General features: G+C 48.6%; 1 protein-coding gene across 3 annotated transcripts in view; it reads right to left on the bottom strand.

Moving 5' to 3' along the window:
- Positions 1-1,436: 1,436 nt before the first annotated feature.
- aak1b (AP2 associated kinase 1b) overlaps positions 1,437-21,854 on the bottom strand; it is a 25,809-nt gene continuing 5,391 nt past the window's right edge. The window contains exons 8-21 of one of the 3 annotated variants that reach the window (XM_066650539.1): positions 21,632-21,735; positions 20,195-20,280; positions 18,916-19,085; positions 17,283-17,365; positions 16,627-16,917; positions 16,250-16,425; positions 15,665-15,870; positions 15,346-15,426; positions 15,091-15,150; positions 14,852-14,956; positions 13,910-13,999; positions 13,636-13,728; positions 13,343-13,444; positions 1,437-4,415 (exon numbers count right to left, since the gene is read on the bottom strand). In XM_066650539.1, coding sequence (XP_066506636.1) covers positions 3,907-4,415; positions 13,343-13,444; positions 13,636-13,728; positions 13,910-13,999; positions 14,852-14,956; positions 15,091-15,150; positions 15,346-15,426; positions 15,665-15,870; positions 16,250-16,425; positions 16,627-16,917; positions 17,283-17,365; positions 18,916-19,085; positions 20,195-20,280; positions 21,632-21,735 — 2,156 coding nt within the window. In that variant the 3' untranslated portion in view covers positions 1,437-3,906. Of the gene's footprint in view, positions 4,416-11,547; positions 12,575-13,342; positions 13,445-13,635; positions 13,747-13,909; positions 14,000-14,851; positions 14,957-15,090; positions 15,151-15,345; positions 15,427-15,664; positions 15,871-16,249; positions 16,426-16,626; positions 16,918-17,282; positions 17,366-18,915; positions 19,086-20,194; positions 20,281-21,631; positions 21,736-21,854 lie in introns of those variants that run through there. The other 2 variants (XM_066650538.1, XM_066650540.1) reach the window with 2 other exon arrangements.

The following is a 21,854-nucleotide window of genomic DNA, read 5'->3' as shown; positions in this document are numbered from 1 at the left end:
TTTACTTGAGAGATCAAAGGCTCTTATCTGAGCTGTTGCAAAGAGGACGCCGCTGTTGAATATAATTGCACAGGGAGGTTATTAATGTTATCAATGTAGGGGCAGTTATTTAGGAGTTAGTGTCTGGCTTTAATTTGTATATATGGCTGTTAAACGTGGCAGAGACAGGTACGCAGTGAACGCTAATAGATCACACCTCTGTAACACTTTTTTTCCTGTTTTTTTAGAAAATGTGTTTTGTCGACACACGACAATGTTAAGTTTCTGCAGAAGGGTCTTTGCACACATGGAGTGGGATTTATTTTGACTCCAGTTTATCATGTGATGAAACAGAGCTCGTTCCTGCAGTTTATCTTAAAAACAGAGAATTCATCTGAGCGCGGGAACGGCTGATATTTCACACTGAAAAAGCAAGTGAAGTTACATTATTTCATGAAATAAATTCCGAACATTAGCTCTGATCAGAAAGACCCTGGCCTAATTATTGCTGCTTGATGTGTGTAAAAACCATGAGCCGAAAGGTTCTGAGTTAATTTCTCTTTAACGATATTGTTTCCTGACCCTTCGTTCACATTAGAGGGAGACACGTCGCTCACGGCCCCATGTTTGTCTCACGTGGACGTGGACACTGTGGGGACCATGAACTGCGCGACTCTGATTGGTCAGAGGAACTGTCGGAACATACCGACGGAAGTGACTTGTCACCTGGTGCTCTCTGTTGCCCTCTAGTGTGAACAGAGGGTAACTGTCTCTATGCAGTATGTTTCTGGGGCATTGATTTGAGGAAGAGCATGTTTTACACAATTTTATTGTAATTTCTGTTTCTTAATAAAAACCACAGAGTGAATGTCATGGATTATTATTATTTTTTTGCATTAAAACTTTTTAATAAATAAATTAAAAGTTTTAAGTAACTGTTTGGTCATAAACTAATGCAGTGCATCCAACAGTAAAGGCAGCATGGGCCTTTAAAATGAGGGGATTGTAAATCTCGCTCTGTGTGTCTGATTATTTAATGGAAGTTGTGTAATCCTCCTCAGTTCCAGGGAAATGTTACGTAACGAGTTTTTGCCAAAATAAGATCCAGATTCTGGAGGAAACTCACTGCCACGGAAACCTAAGTTTTTAAACATAGTTTCATTCCAATTCTCTCCATTTCCTTCCTCTTCGTATTGCAGTGTGATCAGGTTTATTTCAGGAACAATATCGGGCCAATGTTAATAAAACCATGGGCCATGCCCATTTCTCCTGTTGCCATGATGTCATCACTGATTTTCCAGGTGTTTAAACACCTTTTGGACCAAGAGCCATCAGTAGAACAGGATAAATACACAATCTGACACCTCCAGGCCACTAGGTGTCAGAATAGCAGCTGTTTCTGGGCGTGGAGAGGAAATTGATGACTGTGTCAAGATATTCGTTGCTTACAGTGAGTTTATTTAAGAGTAAATCTGAGCAAATAAAGGCCCTCGATAATAAGAAATATTTACAAATATCAGCAAATAAAACAAACAATGATATTCAACAATAAAAAATTATTTTATCCTTCAGCTTCACAGCCAGGTTTCACTAAATCTAAGAAAACAAAAACATAAAATAATAAAATCAAAATCAAAATCCAGCAAGTTGTTTATGTTCACATTGTCCTTCATGGAGTAAATGCATTCAAACTAAGCGCTATCAGGTTCAGGAATAATGAGATCAAAATAATACTAACGAAGTCAAATATAAACTACACAAAGAGCCATAAACAAAACGGCAGCAAATCAACAACATAATAAAATAATAACAGATCATTAATAAACATCTGAACACATGTAAAACTCTGTAAACTCTGATGGTGCGACACGGTAAAGCGCTTTATCCATTTATATTCATCTCTGAGCCTCTGGTAAAGGTAAATAAATCTGGCAACCCTCGGGGTCTTCTGAGGTGGGGGGAGTCCGCTGTGAGGAGACTGAGGCCTGCGACGAGGGGCTGGTCAGATGAGGCCCAGAGGGACAACACTTTCAGCCAGCGCCGGAGAAGCTGCTCATCCCCAGAGCGGGAATTCTACAACACTGAAGAGTTACAGTTGATTCTTGTCCACGCGAGACGAGAGTGTGAGGGGACAGGACGGTGCAGAGACACTCGAAGGGGACGCCGTTCAGTTCAAGTTTCAGAATTTCTTTGGTAAAAATGTTTAGGAAAGGAGGGAAGACACTGGGAAAGAGGTGAAGACAGATTGTGGAACACCGTTCTGTTGTGGTTCTGAATTTATTACAGAGTTAAAGCAGTCGCTTTAGTATTGATCAGATACTACACTATCAATCTGTCACTGATCAGAGTTATTTTTGATCACTGTATTATTGATCAATTATCATATTATTGACTACTATGTGTTTATTTTTGGCAAAAGCAGAAGTGCAAAGCAAAGCCTGCTAACACACACACACACACACACACACACACTGCATTCAAGTGATGTAGGTTCTATCCAAAAAGGAGTTTCCCACCAGGAGGCGCAACATGAACAACCTCTGAAGTCAGACCCGTGCTGCGACGTCTTCAGAGCATCCATTATCTTACTTCTCCAAAACCACACGAACATGGCCGAGTCTGGAGAACGAGCTGGACCTCTGAGGAAACTACAACCCCACTTGCACTTGAAAACAGCAACACACACACACACACACACACACACACATACAGAGACATACACACAGCACTTATCCACCAATGAGGAACCGTTCTGAAAGAGTGACCCATCAAGTATGTCACGCCACCACCTCACCAGAGGTGTGCCCCAAGGCTCAGTGCTGGGTCCCCTCCTCTTTGCCTTGTACACCACCTCTCTAGGCCCAATCATACATTCGCACAGTTTCTCCTATCACTGCTATGCAGATGACACACAGCTCTATTTATCCTTTCCTCCAGGAGACACTTCAGTGGCAACTCGAATCTCTGACTGTCTCTCTGACATATCTACATGGATGAAGGAACATCACCTCCAATTGAATTTATCCAAAACTGAACTGAAGTAATCTCCCGTCTAGACTATTGCAACGCCCTCCTGAAAAGGTCTTCCGGCCTGTGCTGTGAGACCGCTACAGATGATCCAGAATGCTGCAGCATGCCTGGTCTTCAACCAGCCTAAAAGAGCACATGTCACGCCCCTAATAGTTGAGCTGCATTGGCTACCCTTAGCTGCTCGCATCAAATTCAAATCACTAATGATGGCCTTCAGAGTATTCACTGGTTCTGCTCCCATCTTCCTCAATAGACTCTTAAAACCATACGTTAGCTCCCGCCCTCTCCGTTCCTCAAAGGAGCGCCAACTAACACGACCAACCCCCCGTACAGGTCAGTCGAGGCTATTCTCATCTCCGGTACCACGCTGGTGGAACGAGCTTCCAAGCACTATCAGAGCAACAGGAACCCTCTCCGCATTCAAGAAATCCTTGAAAACCCAGCTCGACCAGCGTCCTCGGGAGTTTGTACTCACGAGTCCAACCCGCCAAGTTTGTTCTACCAGGTACGAGACAGCCCGTCATGACTCTGACAGTTTATCTGTGGCTCTGCCCCTGTATTCAGCCACAGCAGCGCCCCCCGCTGGTGACGTATCTTTGGTTCCCCTCTAAACTTGTAGAAATGGCTGCTTCACTGGAAAGAACCAAGGTTCCATTTCAAGAACCAGAGTTCTTTTGGTGGAAAAGCACTATCATACACACACACACACACACACACACACACACACACACACACACACACAAAGAGAGGAAGGTGAGGCTGGACCCTGAGGAAGATGGAAAGTCCTCAAACCACACCCTAAACACTCGGCTGAAGTATTAGCTGGCAGAGAGAACTGGGTCGGTTCTGGTTCTTGGTGTAAGACAGAGGACTGACCCGGTGGCGATGTGTTTGTGATTAACTCTGGCTGGTTCTGTGTTGGAACGGCGCAGATGCAACTGGGTCGGTTCTGGTTCTGGGTGTGAGTGAGCGGGAGAGGAGAGGTCCGGCAGGGACAGAGCTGACCGCACTCTGCTGGCCGACACTGGACACCACGCGATGAGCAGCGACCTGCTGCTGCAGGACACCCACCCCAGCCCACGCAGAACCGCGGACAAATACTTTCGGGTCCTGCATCCAGAACCGAGAAGACGGGTCTGTACCTGGTCTAAACGGCGTCCTGAGAAAAACTTCTCGAGCTGCTGTTTCCTGTCGTGAGGGGAAGGGGGCACTAGAGAATACATCAGGTCCCCCACAAGGAAACGGAGCGCTGGAAAACACATCCGCGAGGGGACTGCACGGCTCCACACCTGCAGGGGGCAACCCTGAGTCCAACAACGTCCTTACGCTCATGTCTCCTTCTTTCACCAGAACTCTCGTCCAATCAGAACCCTCGGAGACAAACCCGTTCAGTCCGATTGGATCACCTGCGCAGAGGGAACAAGAAGGCGTCAGTGTGCGGAACATCGCTGGGATAACTGTAAACATTCAGCCCGGATTCAGCCCTCTCCCAGTGTCCGCAGAACTGGGTCTTGGCTTCAGTCCGAGTTACTGACCTCACCCTACCACAGGCGTCCACTTCCAAAAACAACACAGAACCACACACAGCAGCGGTCGGGTTCTGGACAACACAGAGAGTGAACACACAGTCTGACCCTTCTCTGGACTGACACTGCGCTCAGTCCGAGCAGACGGTAAACTGTGGTGCTGCCTCTGCTCCAGCGTGGGTCACCGCAGTGGGACAGTGTAAACGTGGGAGTAAGGCAAGGGCAGTTTATTTATGGAGCAGGTTTCACACAGCCACTGCTTAACAGAGATGTAGTAAAATATCATTAATAATAATAAACATAAATATGTATATATAGTGCAATAAAAGAAAGGACATCAGCTGCTGTGTTCAGATGCTACAATAACTACACACACACACACAGATACAGGTTTTCCTCAGGACAGCGATGATTTAAGAGCGGTTCAGGGGCTAAACTCGGCTTCTCTGAGTTTCATTTTACTTCCTAAAGATCTGAGGGTTCTGCTTGGCTCAGATCTGATAAATACTGGTCCTACACCATTTACAGAGCAGTTACAGAACCTTAACAGAAGAGTAGAGAACCCACTCCTCAATCAGTGTTCTCCCCCAGAACCTTTCGGAGCGGTGGTACTTCAGTGAGACACTGGTCTGCGGGTGGTGAGGTGTGTTCTTGTGCAGAGGTCAGCTGAAGACACTGAGGGTCACTTACAGAGCTTTTCCACCAACGAGGAACCAGTTCTATTACCGTTCCTGAACCTAATGTGGAGGTGTTATGTGCGTCCCCAGAGTAAACAGGTTCCTGAACCAGAAAACCAGGAACCGTGAGGACGTCCGTTGGTGAGTGGAGCTAAAGAAGCTCCAGAAAGAGCTCAGAGGCTAAAATAAAGTGTGATGGAGCAGTGGGGTGTTATATAAATAAATAAAAGGAAATAAAACAGGAAGCTGCTCCGTCTCTGTGTGTGTTTCTGGAGCCAATCCAGGAGCCTCACCTACTTTTCTCCACCATTCTTTCTCTGTTCTGGATCTTAGCAGACGACTTTGAGCTCTGCATCATTTCCATGTGTCTCATATCTCACTGTGATCTGACCGCGCTGTAAACAGTGGATTAACCATGACTCTGTGCTGCCTCTCTCAGTTTATATCCCATAGTTTCCATTAAACCTTAGGAACGTGCAAACATTGCAAAGGTTTTCTGGATTCAGGAAAAGAGTTCATTTGGTGGAAAAGCACTGTGTGTAACATCTGTCCATCGCGGGACACTTACCTCAGGTCAGAGGTCATTTTCAGAGCGTTCCAGTCTTCAGATGTTCCACAGAGTTAATAAATAACTGTGAATTTTAATGTGTATATGTTCCTTAATCAGCCACAAGCCGCATTAAATCCTCTGCCAGGAGATCACACTGATAACGCTGGTTACAGCGCCCCCTGTCAAAGTACCAGACAATGTTTGATCAGTCATTTTAGAAGGATCTGAGACACTGACCAAGTCCGACCTGGGTCTCGGCTCGTACTTCCTCTGAACACTTTGGATCCGTTCTGACCCAACATTATAACCATCACAATGTGGTCCTCATTGACCTTTTCACTCTGACTGAACACTCACTCAACAGAGGGCGCTGTAACAGATAATCAGTGATATTCACCTCATCTGAGCTATTAAACCAGAGGTGCAGAATGTTCTCAGGACAGTGGAGGTGAATGGAAGCAGACGTCCTCCTCTAAAAGCCCCTCACAGAAAGTGAGGACAGTAGACGGTGGGGGACAGTGGACAGTGGAGGACACAGGGCTGGTGTCTGACCGTAGTTTGGAGAAGGGGGTGGTGTCCACTGTCACCCATTGTCATCATCATCATCATCATCATCACTCCACAGAGACTCTGGAGATGTGTTGGAGACGAGGAGACGCCTGGTTCCATTCACCAACACTGGACAATGGTCCTTTAGAGCAGTGCTGGGTCAATGACCACTTCCACGCGCAGGTTCACATTTACAAGTTTATTCATCACCCCTTTTGTTTTTGTTTATTCTTTTTCACAAAAATAGAAAGTGCACATGGAGTAGATTTTGCACTAACAGGTGGAGGCGGGCTTAGGGAAGGGGGCGGGGCTTATGGGTATATTTGCTACAGAGCCCAGAGATTATTGAGACCCGAGCGATGAGCATCTTCATAAACAGGGTTGGTATTTTCTCTCTGAGCAGGAACAGCAGGGGCACAGGGCAGGAACCGGGGGGTTATTTCTGCACAACACTATTCTACACGAGTCCAAAACTCTAAATCTCTAAAGTCAAGCCGAGACCTCTACAGACGACAGCGGAGGGGATGAGGGGATGAGGAAGATTGCATAGGGCCATACAGCGAGGTCTGTACAGAGGAAACACAAGCTCCACCCTTCATCATCCGCCTCTGACACGAGAACTCGCCCCTAACGCATCACAGACCCGAGGACACACCCCTTAAGAAACCTGTGAGAGGAGGACCCGCCCCAACGCATCACAGACAAGAGGACACACCCCTTAAAAAACATGTGAAAGGAGGACACGCCCCTAACGCATCACAGACAAGAAGACACACCCCTTAAGAAACCTGTGAGGACACGCCCCTAATGCATCACAGACCAGAAGACACACCCCTTAAGAAACATGTGACAGAAGAACACGCCCCTAATGCATCACAGACCAGAAGACACACCCCTTATGAAACCTGTGAGGAGGACACACCCCTAACGCATCACAGACCAGAGGGGATACCCCTTAAGAAACCTGTGGCAGGAAGACATGCTCTTAACCCATCACAGACCAGAAGACACGCCCTTAAACCAAACTGACAGGAGTTCAACCCATTTACCAGGACACTCCCCTTAATAAACCTGACAGGACACTCCACCCACATATCAAAGACTAAAGGACATGCCCCTTAACAAATCTATGAGAGGAGGACACACCCCCTAACCCATCACAGACAGCAGGAACACCCCCCACCCCCCCAGTGTAGTTCCACTGTGAGTTCTGTCTCCCCCTGCTGGAAAAACAGGTGTACACAGTGGGTTAGTGAGGGATGATGATTGGTTGGGTGTCAAACCACACCTCCATCCCCCAGCACTCTGGGAGGGCTGTACATTGGGGTATTTTTTTTTTCTTTTTTTATGTAGAACCACTCCCCCTGGGACCACATCTAGACCCTCAGGGAAGACCCCAGTGTAGTTGGTTTATAATAAAAATCAAACAGATTGTCCTTCTCCCCCTTTCTTTGTGTGTGTGTGTGTGTGTGTGTGTGGGGGGGGGGGGGGGGGTCTGGAATGTTGAGGATAAACAATAAAAAAAAACAAAGAGATGGATTTTTACAATCTCAGAAACACTGCTCGGCACGAGACAATAAAGATCTGATCTCATTTCCATACGACCAATTTACATACGACTTATTTACACATCAACACACACATTCAACCCCTACCGCTCCACTCCACGCTCCCCCACCCCCTCCTCCTCCCTAGACCCCCTCGGACCACCCTGAGAGACCCCCACCCACCCGCCAGAGGGGGACACGACCACTCCATCACCTCCTAAACCCGGTTCTCTGTTCCTCCCGCCTGGAGGTTCCTAGGGGCCCGGGGGCTCCGGGTCTGTGGTCAGGTCAGAACCGTAGAACTGTTCTGCAGCACTCGGACAGAAGGGGGCAGCAGAGACACCGACCGGATTCAGAGGATTGGGCATTCCGATGTAACGCTGCGGGGGCGGGTGGGGAGGCGGGACGGGGCCAGGGATTAATTCAGATTGTTTGTGTTCACACAGGAGAACAGATCACTGCAGGGAACAAGGTATTGCAGATATACATCAGTTTACATTTACAATTCTGGACCAACAACAACATCAATACAGTTTATTTACACCAAAGAGAGAGGGATGGAGGGGTGAAGTGATGGAGGGATGATGCTGATGACTGTGTGGAAAATAAAGGAATCATGATGTAATGGAAGTCCTTGGGACTCACTGAGAGATCAGAGATGCTTTGATCATCGCTTTGATCTAAATCCTGAACCTCTCTCGCAGACGTCTGCAACCTCACACCTCCTGTCTCCACTTTACTGCCATTTACAAAGTAAAAGCTCCAGAATCTTTATTTTATGTATAAATATTTAATATGTTTATTAGATTATTATATTTTCTAAGTATTTAAATTATTGTTTAATAATTTACAGTGCAATATTTTCCTTAAAATAAACATTTGTTTGAATCTTAAACCATTCATCATTAATATTTCTCCTGAAACTCTTCTGTCAGGAGCTCTTTCTGGGCCTTGAAGGCTAATCTCTCACTGACTGCACTTTATTCAAAAAGCAGTCGCCACTGAAACATGGGACCACTGATGTAGGCTGATTGGGCGGGGCTGGACTGATGTGTGCTGAGTGGGCGGGGCTGGACTGATGTAGGCTGATTGGGCGGGGCTGGACTGATGTAGGCTGATTGGGCGGGGCTGAACTAATGTGTGCTGAGTGGGCGGGGCTGGACTGATGTAGGCTGATTGGGCGGGGCTGGACTGATGTAGGCTGATTGGGCGGGGCTGGACTGATGTAGGCTGATTGGGCGGGGCTGGACTGATGTAGGCTGATTGGGCGGGGCTGAACTGATGTAGGCTGAGTGGGCGGGGATGGACTGATGTAGGCTGATTGGGCGGGGCTGGACTGATGTAGGCTGATTGGGCGGGGCTGAACTGATGTAGGTTGAGTGGGCGGGGCTGGACTGATGTAGGCTGATTGGGCGGGGCTGAACTGAAGTAGGCTGAGTGGGCGGGGCTGGACTGATGTAGGCTGATTGGGCGGGGCTGAACTGATGTAGGCTGAGTGGGCGGGGCTGGACTGATGTAGGCTGATTGGGCGGGGCTGGACTGATGTAGGCTGATTGGGCGGGGCTAGACTGATGTAGGCTGAGTGGGTGGGGCTGGACTGATGTAGGCTGAGTGGGTGGGGCTGGACTGATGTGTGCTGAGTGGGCAGGGCTGGACTGATGTGTGCTGAGTGGGCGGGGCTGGACTGATGTGTGCTGAATGGACGGGGCTAGACTGATGTGTGCTGAGTGGGCGGGGCTAGACTGATGTCAGTTTAATGAGCGGGGCAGGACTGATGTAGGCTGAATGCACGGGGCTAGACTGATGTGTGCTGAGTGGGCGGGGCTAGACTGATGTCAGTTTAATGGGTGGGGCTAGACTGATGTAAATTGAATGGGTGGGGCTAGACTGATGTAGGCTGAATGGACGGGGCTAGACTGATGTAGGCTGAGTGGGCGGGGCTAGACTGACTTCAGTTTAATGGGCGGGGCTAGACTAATGTAAATTGAATGTGTGGGGCTAGACTGATGTAGGCTGAGTGGGCGGGTTTAGAGTGATGGAGGCTGAATGGGCGGGACTAACAGCATGTAGACCCATTAATTTGTTTCTTTCAATTCAGGTGACTACAAGTGTTCAATCAGACGTCTCAATATAAACAATAATGTTATTTGTATTATATTTATTCATCCATTGTTACTGCCCCCGGAATCAAGTGTTATGTTAATCTTACATCATTATGGTTTATATTATTGTTGTTATTATTATTGTAACGTTGTATAAGTGTGGTCTCTAAAGCCGAGCTCAAAACAGTTCTGTCTCAGCTGGATATTACTCAGACACCATCCACACGGATCCACATATTTTAGTTTGTCTTTTCCTCTCGTCCTCAGGAAATCTGTGTCACTGAAAGCTGGGGTTTTTGAAACTCTCTCAGGTGGAGAACTGTGGAAACTCTTGTGTTTCCACAGCTCCTCACTCCCTCTACAGTGAACTACATCAGTCATAAACTACACTGTACACACACAGCTCCTCACTCCCTCTACAGTGAACTACATCAGTCACAAACTACACTGTACACACACAGCTCCTCACTCCCTCTACAGTGAACTACATCAGTCACAAACTACACTGTACACACACAGCTCCTCACTCCCTCTACAGTGAACTACATCAGTCACAAACTACACTGTATACACACAGCTCCTCGCTCCCTCTACAGTGAACTACATCAGTCACAAACTACACTGTATACACACAGCTCCTCGCTCCCTCTACAGTGAACTACATCAGTCACAAACTACACTGTACACACACAGCTCCTCGCTCCCTCTACAGTGAACTACATCAGTCATAAACTACACTGTACACACACAGCTCCTCCCTCCCTCTACAGTGAACTATATCAGTCACAAACTACACTGTACACACACAGCTCCTCGCTCCCTCTACAGTGAACTACATCAGTCATAAACTACACTGTACACACACAGCTCCTCGCTCCCTCTACAGTGAACTACATCAGTCACAAACTACACTGTACACACACAGCTCCTCGCTCCCTCTACAGTGAACTACATCAGTCACAAACTACACTGTACACACACAGCTCCTCGCTCCCTCTACAGTGAACTACATCAGTCACAAACTACACTGTACACACACAGCTCCTCGCTCCCTCTACAGTGAACTACATCAGTCACAAACTACACTGTACACACACAGCTCCTCACTCCCTCTACAGTGAACTACATCAGTCATAAACTACACTGTACACACACAGCTCCTCTCTCCCTCTACAGTGAACTACATCAGTCATAAACTACACTGTACACACACAGCTCCTCTCTCCCTCTACAGTGAACTACATCAGTCATAAACTACACTGTACACACACAGCTCCTCGCTCCCTCTACAGTGAACTACATCAGTCATAAACTACACTGTACACACACAGCTCCTCACTCCCTCTACAGTGAACTACATCAGTCATAAACTACACTGTACACACACAGCTCCTCACTTCCTCTACAGTGAACTACATCAGTCATAAACTACACTGTACACACACAGCTCCTCGCTCCCTCTACAGTGAACTACATCAGTCATAAACTACACTGTACACACACAGCTCCTCACTCCCTCTACAGTGAACTACATCAGTCACAAACTACACTGTACACACACAGCTCCTCGCTCCCTCTACAGTGAACTACATCAGTCATAAACTACACTGTACACACACAGCTCCTCGCTCCCTCTACAGTGAACTACATCAGTCACAAACTACACTGTACACACAGCTCCTCACTCCCTCTACAGTGAACTACATCAGTCATAAACTACACTGTACACACACAGCTCCTCACTCCCTCTACAGTGAACTACATCAGTCATAAACTACACTGTACACACACAGACAGCACTAGAGTTCAGATTCACACAGATGAATAAATAGAAATGATGTGTGTTAGAAATATATACTGCACTGTTAAGATCTAGATTCAGTCGTTTCAGGACGTGTGTAGTGCACTACAGAGGGAGGATGGAGTGATTTGGGATTAAACCTCTGTTTCTCTCAGGCTTCATGATGTTTTGATGTCTATCTTAAAGAGGTACTATGGCCCCCTACTGGACTGAGGGGATAATGCAGCCGTTTTGTGTTCAATTGGACAAGTGAGAGGGAGGAAAATCTCAGTTTTTAAAAATCTCCGTGTGGATGAGGCCTGACTCTCTTAAATTTTCAGGCGAATTGGAATAATCCAGCTGTGTGATGTGAGCAGAGTTTCTGTAGATGCCAGCGCTGAGCTGTGGACTGGGCCTGGAGGAAGAACCTCATTGCACTCTCTTCTGAGCACAATTTCTCAGAAATAAAACATGTTTCTCAGAGCATACAAACACGAGAGCATACACAAGGGGGCGCTGGGCATGAATAAACACCCACTCGCTGGAACGATGATGAACTTGTGAACGGATGAAGAGAATTGAGGAGGAAACAGAAGTCAGAGAAAGTGAAGGATCAGAAAAGAAGGAGAAATGGAGGAGGGGAAATGGAGAGAAAGCCAAGCTTAGGGAAGGATGAATGTCTGAATGGATGACAGGATGAATGGAGAGATAAAGAGAGGAGAGAAAGCAGAGTTCTGCAGGTCTACAGGTCGATGAGCTGGTCCACCAGCAGCAGGGATCGGGCCAGACTCGGTAAACTGGACTCAGAACCGGCTCCGGAGCTGTGGGTGGAGCCTAAGGATAGAAGCGTAAAACAGCCACAAGGGGGCGCAACAGCACGGGAGGAGGGCAGGGAGACAGAAAAGAGGAGGAAGGAAGGAAGAAAGAGAGAAGAGAAGCTGATAAGTTGAAGGAAAAACACTGAAATTAAATTTTATTCCACAGCGTAAACAGTCATCAGCGCTGCACTGACCAGGGGGCGCTGTGGCTCTCAGTCTCCATCACCTCTTTATTTACACAGAGACATGTGACAACAACAAATCTCCAGACTCTGAGAAGGTAGACGCCTGTACGTTCCCTCACAGTGACGGGAAAAGGGGCGGAGTCGAACTACCCAAAGTCAAATAAGTGAGAGGTGTTTGTTCATTTGATGATTTTTAGCGCTGCGTTTAGAGGGCGCTAGTGAGCAGTTTTTTATGATTCATTCATTATCTGTAACCCTTATCCAGTTCAGGGTCGCGGTGGGTCCAGAGCCTGGAATCATTGGGCACAAGGAGGGAATACAACCTGGAGGGGGCGCCAGTGAGTAAAGTTTGTTTTTTTGATGTTTATTAATGAAGAATTTAGAAGGCGCTACTGAGCAGTGTTTAACTGGTATTTGTAACGATAAACAGTGAGTGGTTTGTTTATTTGTTGTTTGTTTGATGTGTGTAAGGTGTAATGTTAATGAGGGCAGCAGTACATCTTATTGGGTGTATGGACTCCTGGTGCGGTCTTTTATATTAAAAAGTTCTGTAAGATCCAAACCTGGTGACAGAACCACGGCTGCAGTGTCTGCTTTACCTTGAGGGTTCTTTGAAACCAGAACTGGGATCGGGTCGAACTCGTCGTCTCCGCCCACCTCCGAACTCACCGCATCGAAACCGGAGATCAGACACGTCGAGTCTGCACGCGGGACGAAGGACAGGACAGAGGACAGAGACGAGGACAGAGAAAGGGGAAAGGGGACAGAAAAAGGGGACAGAGGAGGACACACAAAGGAAAGGGAGAGACGATTGTCTCAGTGAGAACTGTACAATTTAGAAACACTATCACAGAGTGGATAAAGGTGGGCAGCCTTAGCTCCTCCCACTCACCTGTCACACATTGGGCAGAGGCTCCTGAGACAGGTGCAAACTCATCAATGCAAGGGGCAGGGCCAGAGGAGAGAACACCACCCAGGAGGGAGTCTTCACCAATCAGAGTGTGTGTAGCAGATGGTCCAGTCAGAGAGAAACGATCCAATAACAACAATAATCAAACAAATTATGTTTAAGGGGGAGGAGCTATCAGACTCAGCAGGTCATTAAATATTCACTCTGTGTGTGTGTTTCTCTGAGACTGAACTGAAAGGGGATGTCCTAGTTTTACCTGTCCTGATCGCTGCAGGTGTGTCCATTTGCAGGTGAACCTGAGGAGCCTCCAGCCCCGGAATTAAAGAGTCAATACACACCTCAGCACCTAAGAGAGAGAGAGAGAGACTCTGTTTCATCACCACACTGTCCCACTGTCCACTGCCTCCCACACTGTCCCACTGTCCACTGCCTCACCACACTGTCCCACTGTCCACAGCCTCACCACACTGTCCCACTGTCCACAGCCTCACCACACTGTCCCACTGTCCACTGCCTCACCACACTGTCCCACTGTCCACTGCCTCACCACACTGTCCACTGCCTCACCACACTGTCCCACTGTCCACTGCCTCACCACACTGTCCCACTGTCCACTGCCTCACCACACTGTCCCACTGTCCACTGCCTCACCACACTGTCCCACTGTCCACAGCCTCACCACACTGTCCCACTGTCCACTGCCTCACCACACTGTCCCACTGTCCACTGCCTCACCACACTGTCCCACTGTCCACAGCCTCACCACACTGTCCCACTGTCCACTGCCTCACCACACTGTCCCACTGTCCACTGCCTCACCACACTGTCCACTGCCTCACCACACTGTCCCACTGTCTACTGCCTCATTACTCTGTCCACTGCCTCATCAGTGTCCCAATGTCTACTTCCTCATTACACTGTCCACTGCCTCTTCTGTCTCCTGTCTCATCACACTGTCCACTGCCTCACCACACTGTCCCACTGTCTACTGCCTCATTACACTGTCCACTGCCTCATCAGTGTCCCAATGTCTACTTCCTCATTACACTGTCCACTGCCTCTTCTGTCTCCTGTCTCATCACACTGTCCACTGCCTCATTACACTTTCCCACTGTCCACTGCCTCACAGTGTCCCACTGTTTATTGTCTCATCACACTGTCCCACTGTCTCCTGCCTCATGTCCCAGTGGATCTTTACCGTCTCTGCTCTCCTCCACTGAGCTGCCGAAAGGGTCTGACAGAGATAGGAGGTCCGGCAACATCAGGGATGTGTCGGGAGACTTCAGACCCTCAATTAGCTTCTCTGTACACACACACACACACACACACGCACCAATCAGTTGATCAAGGACTGTCTGACTTCCGTGTGATGCTTTCAGAAGCTCAAGCCCCACACTCTGTATCTATCTCTCTCTCTCTCTCTCTCCTCTGTCTCACCTGGAACTGACAACAAACCAGAACTTCCATCAAATCCCAGAATATCAGCAGGTCTCTCAACTAAAGAGAGAGACAGATACAGAGAGAGAGAGAGAGAGAGACAGACAGACAATGTTAAAAAGAGAAAAACAAAACATTTTCTTCAGTGTCTTATCCCCAAACACACCCATCCCACCCCTAACACACCTTAAACACACTTCAAAATACACAGATGTATCCACAAAATCTCTTATGTGTGTGTGTGTGTGTGTGTACCTGCAGGCTGAGGGATGGGTTCTACAGTGTCCAGTCCAGGGAGGAGTTCCTCTGTGGAGCCACTCAGAGGTTCTGTGGGTTCTGAACACACACACACACACACAAACACACACACACACACACACACACACAGGGGTTGGGGCATATTTGTTTCAAAATGATTCAAAATGTTAGACAGTCATAAATTGGTTTAAGGCGGCTCAGTGTGATTTAAGGTGGCTCAGTGTGATTTAATGTGGCTCAGAGTGATTTAAGGTGGCTCAGTGTGATTTAAGGTGGCTCAGTGGGAGGTCCCGTTCTGCTGCGTGTAAGTGTTTACCGTCTGAGAGTTTGGTGAAGTCTTTGTTGAGCAGCTCCTCGGCTGTGAGTTTGGAAAAGTTATCGTCTCCGAAGGGGTTCCAGCTTGGCTGCTCCAGGAGGCTGTTTACGCTGGAGACACTGGGGGCTACGGTGCCGCCCTGGACACCCTCATTAACACTCTGCTGGGAGGACTGGGGGGAGTGGGACGGAGTGGCACTCTCTGACCTGAAATCAGACCAGAAACACACAACGTACAGGAAGGGGTTAATAAGGAGTGTTCTCTCTCGCTGCAGGAACACACTCTGCTCGAATAAACTCTCACAATATGCAAATCAGCCAAGCAGTAGTCCTGCCCCGTCTCCAAGAGTGAGTGGTGCTACACTGAAGGACAAGGACAGATGGACAAGAACAGAAGGACAGATGGACAAGGAGAAAGGGACAGGGACAGAAGAACAAAGACAGAGGGAAACAAGGGACAGGGAAAGGAGGACAGGGATAGAATGACAGGAGGGAAAGGAACGGTGCTGGGTTAGGTGTTAGGACAGTATAGGACAGGGACAGAGGGACAGGGATGGGGGGACAGAGACAGGGAGACCGTATGTACTTGGACTTGCTGAGGTTGGCCTCGGCGGTGGCGGCCTGCAGCTGCTGTGCTGATTGGCTGACTGGAACCCCAAACACTGAGCTGTGTGTGACATCACTCTGGATCCTCCTGTGCCCCGCCTTCTGGGCCGTCCTCGGGGAGGAAGGCGGAGTCTGGGACAGAGCGGGCGTCACGGGCTGTGAAAGAGAGGGGGAGGAGGTGAAGGTCACTCAGGGCTAACCACTGGCCTGGATGTGTCAGAGATTCCATATTAAACCCTCTCCCACATGGGAGACCCACTCTGTGGAGCATAAACCGACCCAGGGTCGACAGACCATTTCATTCTGCATCTATGAACAGCACTGTGTAGAAACAATATACAATTATCTTTATCTTACTGTTTCTTCAGAGGCGGGAGAGGTCTGGGCGGCTGGTGCAGACACAGCTGGAGTCTGCTGCTGTTGTTGTTGTTGTGGTTGTTGTTGTTGTGGTGGTGGTGGTTGTTGTTGTTGTGGTGGTTGTTGTTGTTGTTGTGGAGCTGCTTGTTGTTTACGTCTGGCTGTACGTGCTGGAGCTGTAGGTGGAGCTGGGCTCGATGGTGCTACTGAAGGTTTCTGAGGGGCAGGGCTTGTCATTGACGGAGCTCCGCCCCCTCCCACAGAGCCGGAAGCAGGGATTGGGTGAACGGGCTGATGGACAGAGACACAGTGTGAAATTTAGCTGAGCCAGAGACAAACTGAGTCATGGTTTATCCACTGTTTACAGCGCCTTTAGATCAGGGTGAGGGCTCACACACACACACATGCACACACGCACACGCACACGCACACGGACACACACACGCACACACACGCACACGCACACGCGCACGCACACACACGCACACGCACACACACGCACACGCACACACACGCACACGCACGCACAGCTGGGACAGGGTGCAGGAGGACAGGGCTGATACGGGGGACAGGAGGACAGGGCAGACACAGGAGGACAGGAGGACAGGGCTGACACGGGGACATTGAAGAAGAGAATTTGTAAAACACACACTCACCTGTTTGTGCTGAGACTGCGGTGGGAGGGGCTGAGAGAACTGAGACTGCAGAGCCGACACTGGCTGAGCGAGATTCACACTCACTACAGAGTGAGCGAGAGAGAGATTATGAGAGATATGTTTTAGATTGTATGGTTTAAGGTGTAGGGTGTAGAGTGTAAGATTTAGGGTGTAGGATGTAAAGTTTGGGGTGAAAGATTTAGGGTGTAAGGTGTAAAGGTTTAAGTGTAAGGTTTGGGTGTAGGATGTAAGGTTAAGGGTGCAAGGTGTAAGGATTAGGGTGCAAAGTGTAAGGGTGTAGGGTGTAAGGTTTAGGGTGTAAGGTGTAAGGTTTAGAGTGTAAGGTATAAGGTTTAGGGTGTAAGGTGTAAGATATAGGGTATAGGGTGTATGGTTTATGGTGTAAGGTTTAGGGTATAGGGTGTATGGTTTAGGGTGTAAGGTTTAGGGGATAGGGTGTATGGTTTAGGGTGTATGGTTTAGGGTGTAAGGTTTAGGGTGCAAGGTGTAAGGTTTAGGGTGCAAGGTGTAAGGTTTAGGGTGTAAGTTGTAAGGTTTAGGGTGTACGGTGTAAGGTTTAGGGTATAGGGTGTAAGGTTTAGAGTGTAAGTTGTAAGGTTTAGGGTGTACGGTGTAAGGTTTAGGGTGTAAGGTTTAGGGTGTAAGGTTTAGGGTGTAAGTTGTAAGGTTTATGGTGTAAGGTTTAGGGTGTAAGGTTTAGGGTATAGGGTGTATGGTTTAGCGTGTAAGGTGTAAGGTTTAGGGTATAGGGTGTAAGGTTTAGGGTGTCGGGTGTATGGTTTAGGGTGTAAGGTTTAGGGTATAGGATGTAAGGTTTAGGGTGTCGGGTGTATGGTTTAGTGTATAGGGTGTAAGGTTTAGGGTGTGAGGTGTAATGTTTAGGGTTAAGGTGTAATGTTTAGGGTATAGGGTGTAAGGTTTAGGGTGTCGGGTGTATGGTTTAGGGTGTAAGGTTTAAGGTATAGGGTGTATGGTTTAGGGTGTAAGGTGTAAGGTTTAGGGTGTACGGTGTAAGGTTTAGGGTGTAAGGTGTAAGGTTTAGGGTGTAAGGTGTAAGGTTTAGGTTGTCGGGTGTATGGTTTAGGGTGTAAGGTTTAGGGTATAGGGTATATGGTTTAGGATGTAAGGTGTAAGGTTTAGGGTGTCGGGTGTATGGTTTAGGGTGTAAGGTTTAGGGTGTAAAGTGTAAGGTTTAGGTGTATGGTGTAATGTTTCGGGTGTAAGTTGTAAGGTTTAGAGTGTAAGGTTTAAATTTTAGGGTATAGGGTGTAAGGTTTAGGGTGTGAGGTGTAAGGTTTAGGGTGTAGGGTTTATGGTTTAGGGTTTAAGGTGTAAGGTTTAGGGTATAGGGTGTAATGTTTAGGGTGTAAGTTGTAAGGTTTAGAATGTAAGGTGTAAGGTTTAGGGTATAGGGTGTAAGGTTTAGGGTGTATGGTTTAGGGTGTAAGGTGTAATGTTTTGGGTGTAAGTTGTAAGGTTTAGAGTGTAAGGTGTAAGGTTTAGGGTATAGGGTGTAAGGTTTAGGGTGTACGGTGTAAGGTTTAGGGTGTATGGTGTAAAGTTTAAGGTGTAAGGTTTAAGGCACAGGGCCCCTGGTGAGGTGTTTAGTTACCTGACGCCTGGGAGGTGCTCTGAGCCGTCTGATTGGCTCTTCTGCGAGGAGTTAGAGCTGCAGGCTGAATGGGGAGGACGCCCCCTATGGGCTGAGGTTGGGACTGACTAGCTTTGGGTCTCTGCCGGGGTGTGATGGAGGTTTCAGTGGTGGGAATGGGGTCAGTCAGTCTGCAGAAACAAAACAAACATAAACAGACTGTGCTTACACTGTAAACTGGGGACAGACCAGCCACAGTCCTGCAGAGACAGACCAGCCACAGTCCTGCAGAGACAGACCAGCCACAGTCCGGCCGAGACAGACCAGCCACAGTCCGGCCGAGACAGACCAGTCACAGTCCGGCCGAGACAGACCAGTCACAGTCCGGCCGAGACAGACCAGTCACAGTCCGGCCGAGACAGACCAGTCACAGTCCGGCCGAGACAGACCAGTCACAGTCCGGCCGAGACAGACCAGTCACAGTCCGGCCGAGACAGACCAGTCACAGTCCGGCCGAGACAGACCAGTCACAGTCCGGCCGAGACAGACCAGTCACAGTCCTGCAGAGACAGACCAGTCACAGTCCGGCCGAGACAGACCAGTCACAGTCCGGCCGAGACAGACCAGTCACAGTCCGGCCGAGACAGACCAGTCACAGTCCGGCCGAGACAGACCAGTCACAGTCCGGCCGAGACAGACCAGTCACAGTCCGGCCGAGACCGACCAGTCACAGTCCTGCAGAGACAGACCAGTCACAGTCCGGCCGAGACAGACCAGTCACAGTCCGGCCGAGACAGACCAGTCACAGTCCGGCCGAGACAGACCAGTCACAGTCCGGCCGAGACAGACCAGTCACAGTCCGGCCGAGACCGACCAGTCACAGTCCGGCCGAGACCGACCAGTCACAGTCCGGCCGAGACCGACCAGTCACAGTCCTGCCGAGACCGACCAGTCACAGTCCTGCAGAGACAGACCAGTCACAGTCCGGCCGAGACAGACCAGTCACAGTCCGGCCGAGACAGACCAGTCACAGTCCGGCCGAGACAGACCAGTCACAGTCCGGCCGAGACAGACCAGTCACAGTCCTGCAGAGACAGACCAGTCACAGTCCTGCAGAGACAGACCAGTCACAGTCCTGCAGAGACAGACCAGTCACAGTCCTGCAGAGACAGACCAGTCACAGTCCGGCCGAGACAGTAACTCAGCAGAGGTTTGGACACTGCGCTGTCTGAGACTTGGATGGTGAACACCTTTGGTGGCGCTGCGTGTGCTGTGTCTTGTTTATTAAAGTGCCCCGTACCTGGCCTTTGTCTGTGTCTGACTCTTCCTCGCAGCAGCCTCGCTTGCCCTCACCGGCTCAGGCAGTTTTGCAGGGATCGCCGAGTTCTGAGAAAGAAACAAAACTCAGGTCAACTCTGGATTCGATCCTGAGACATTTTGAGGGACTCGCTTCCTGACCACAACAGTGTGATTCTCTTGCTCTGAAACCATATCTCCTCTAAACTCATCTAATCTCTGAGACATCGCCCCTGAGTTCAGTGAGATTTACAGATCTGAGTTCAGATGAAGACCTCTCCAGAAAGACCCAAAGAGAAAAAAGGCTAAACAAACAGGGCTGAGTCGATCACTGGACTGCTTTAACAACTGAGGCTCACAGAGTCTCACACAGGAAAATAACCTGCAGCCACGAGTGGAGACAGGAAAGGCTCCTTTTACAAACTCACAGAAAAGTGAAGGACATGCTGCACACGTCTCACACCAGAAAACGAAGGGCAGGGCTCGAAACTACAACTCTTTAATAAAGCTTTTCCACCCCCTGCTGGAGGGAAGTGGAGCTGCCGTTTTTTATTGACATTGTTAACAGATTAACCCTTTGACTGCTGCTGTTACTTGAATAACAAACATATTCTGAATGCACGTCCCTAGTGTTCTGAAGTCTCACAGGACCCCGTCTGCTAAACACTCGGATTATGATGTTCCTGAACCCTGCCTCACTCCAAACAGACATCACGCTGTACAGAGGATTTAACCTTACACTTCATTTAAACAAAGTAAAACTGTGCTGACACACTTCAGGGATTTCTCTTGCATTTCTCTTTTCTGTTGTAACTGTTCACCTGTTCTTATCCTCGGTTCTTCAGACACGCGTTTAAAGGGAACGTCTGTGATTACTCCACGCCTTTGAAGGTGGAACAGTGTGTTTGAGTAAGAAGTGACTGTATCTTGTTCAATGCTCTCCTGAGTTTAGAGTCAGTTCCACCTTAAATAATGTAACTGTAACAGCTATGGAGCAGGAATAGAGCAACATCCTCATCTCGGTTGGTGCTTTTCAGCGTTTGGAGTCTCTCCGTTGTCTAAAAACCTCCAGATGGCGTTTCTCTGCCGTGAGCAGAGAGAGAGAAAGCCTAGCACCGGACCCAGACACTTTGTTTTTTTACCCATTTACAGACACTGGGGCTTCGTAAAAACACATTAGAGCGGTTTCCAGAGCAAACCGACTGCAGAGCAGCACACGGAGAGGACACACACAAAGTGTTATTTGATTAAAATCATGAAACACACGCGACACACAGCGATGACTAACGGCTGCTGTGATGGAAATCCATAGAGAACCCTGCCCTAGCCCCAGCCCCAAGAGGCCAGCCTTGTGTCCCTCAGTGAAAGGCAGAAATAAACCCCAAAGGAACAGGGAGCTCCCCTAAAGTTCACTGCCCTGGAAGAGCAGGGAAAGACTGACCTTAACATTCTGGACGGGGCACTCGCGTCGGGCAAGTCGGAAAGAAAAGTAGGACACCTGATAGATATCTGGCCTTTGGTCAGGATCTGGCTCCAGCATGTAACCTACACACACACACACACACACACACACACACACACACACACACACACACACACACACACACACACACACACACACACACACACACACACATCCACCACAGAGAGGGAGGTGGAAGGGG

The sequence above is a fragment of the Hoplias malabaricus genome, chromosome 18, assembly GCF_029633855.1.
Source record: "Hoplias malabaricus isolate fHopMal1 chromosome 18, fHopMal1.hap1, whole genome shotgun sequence".
Taxonomy (NCBI): domain Eukaryota; kingdom Metazoa; phylum Chordata; class Actinopteri; order Characiformes; family Erythrinidae; genus Hoplias; species Hoplias malabaricus.
Note: the sequence above shows the minus strand (reverse complement) of the source record. Positions and strands in the feature narration are given on the sequence as shown.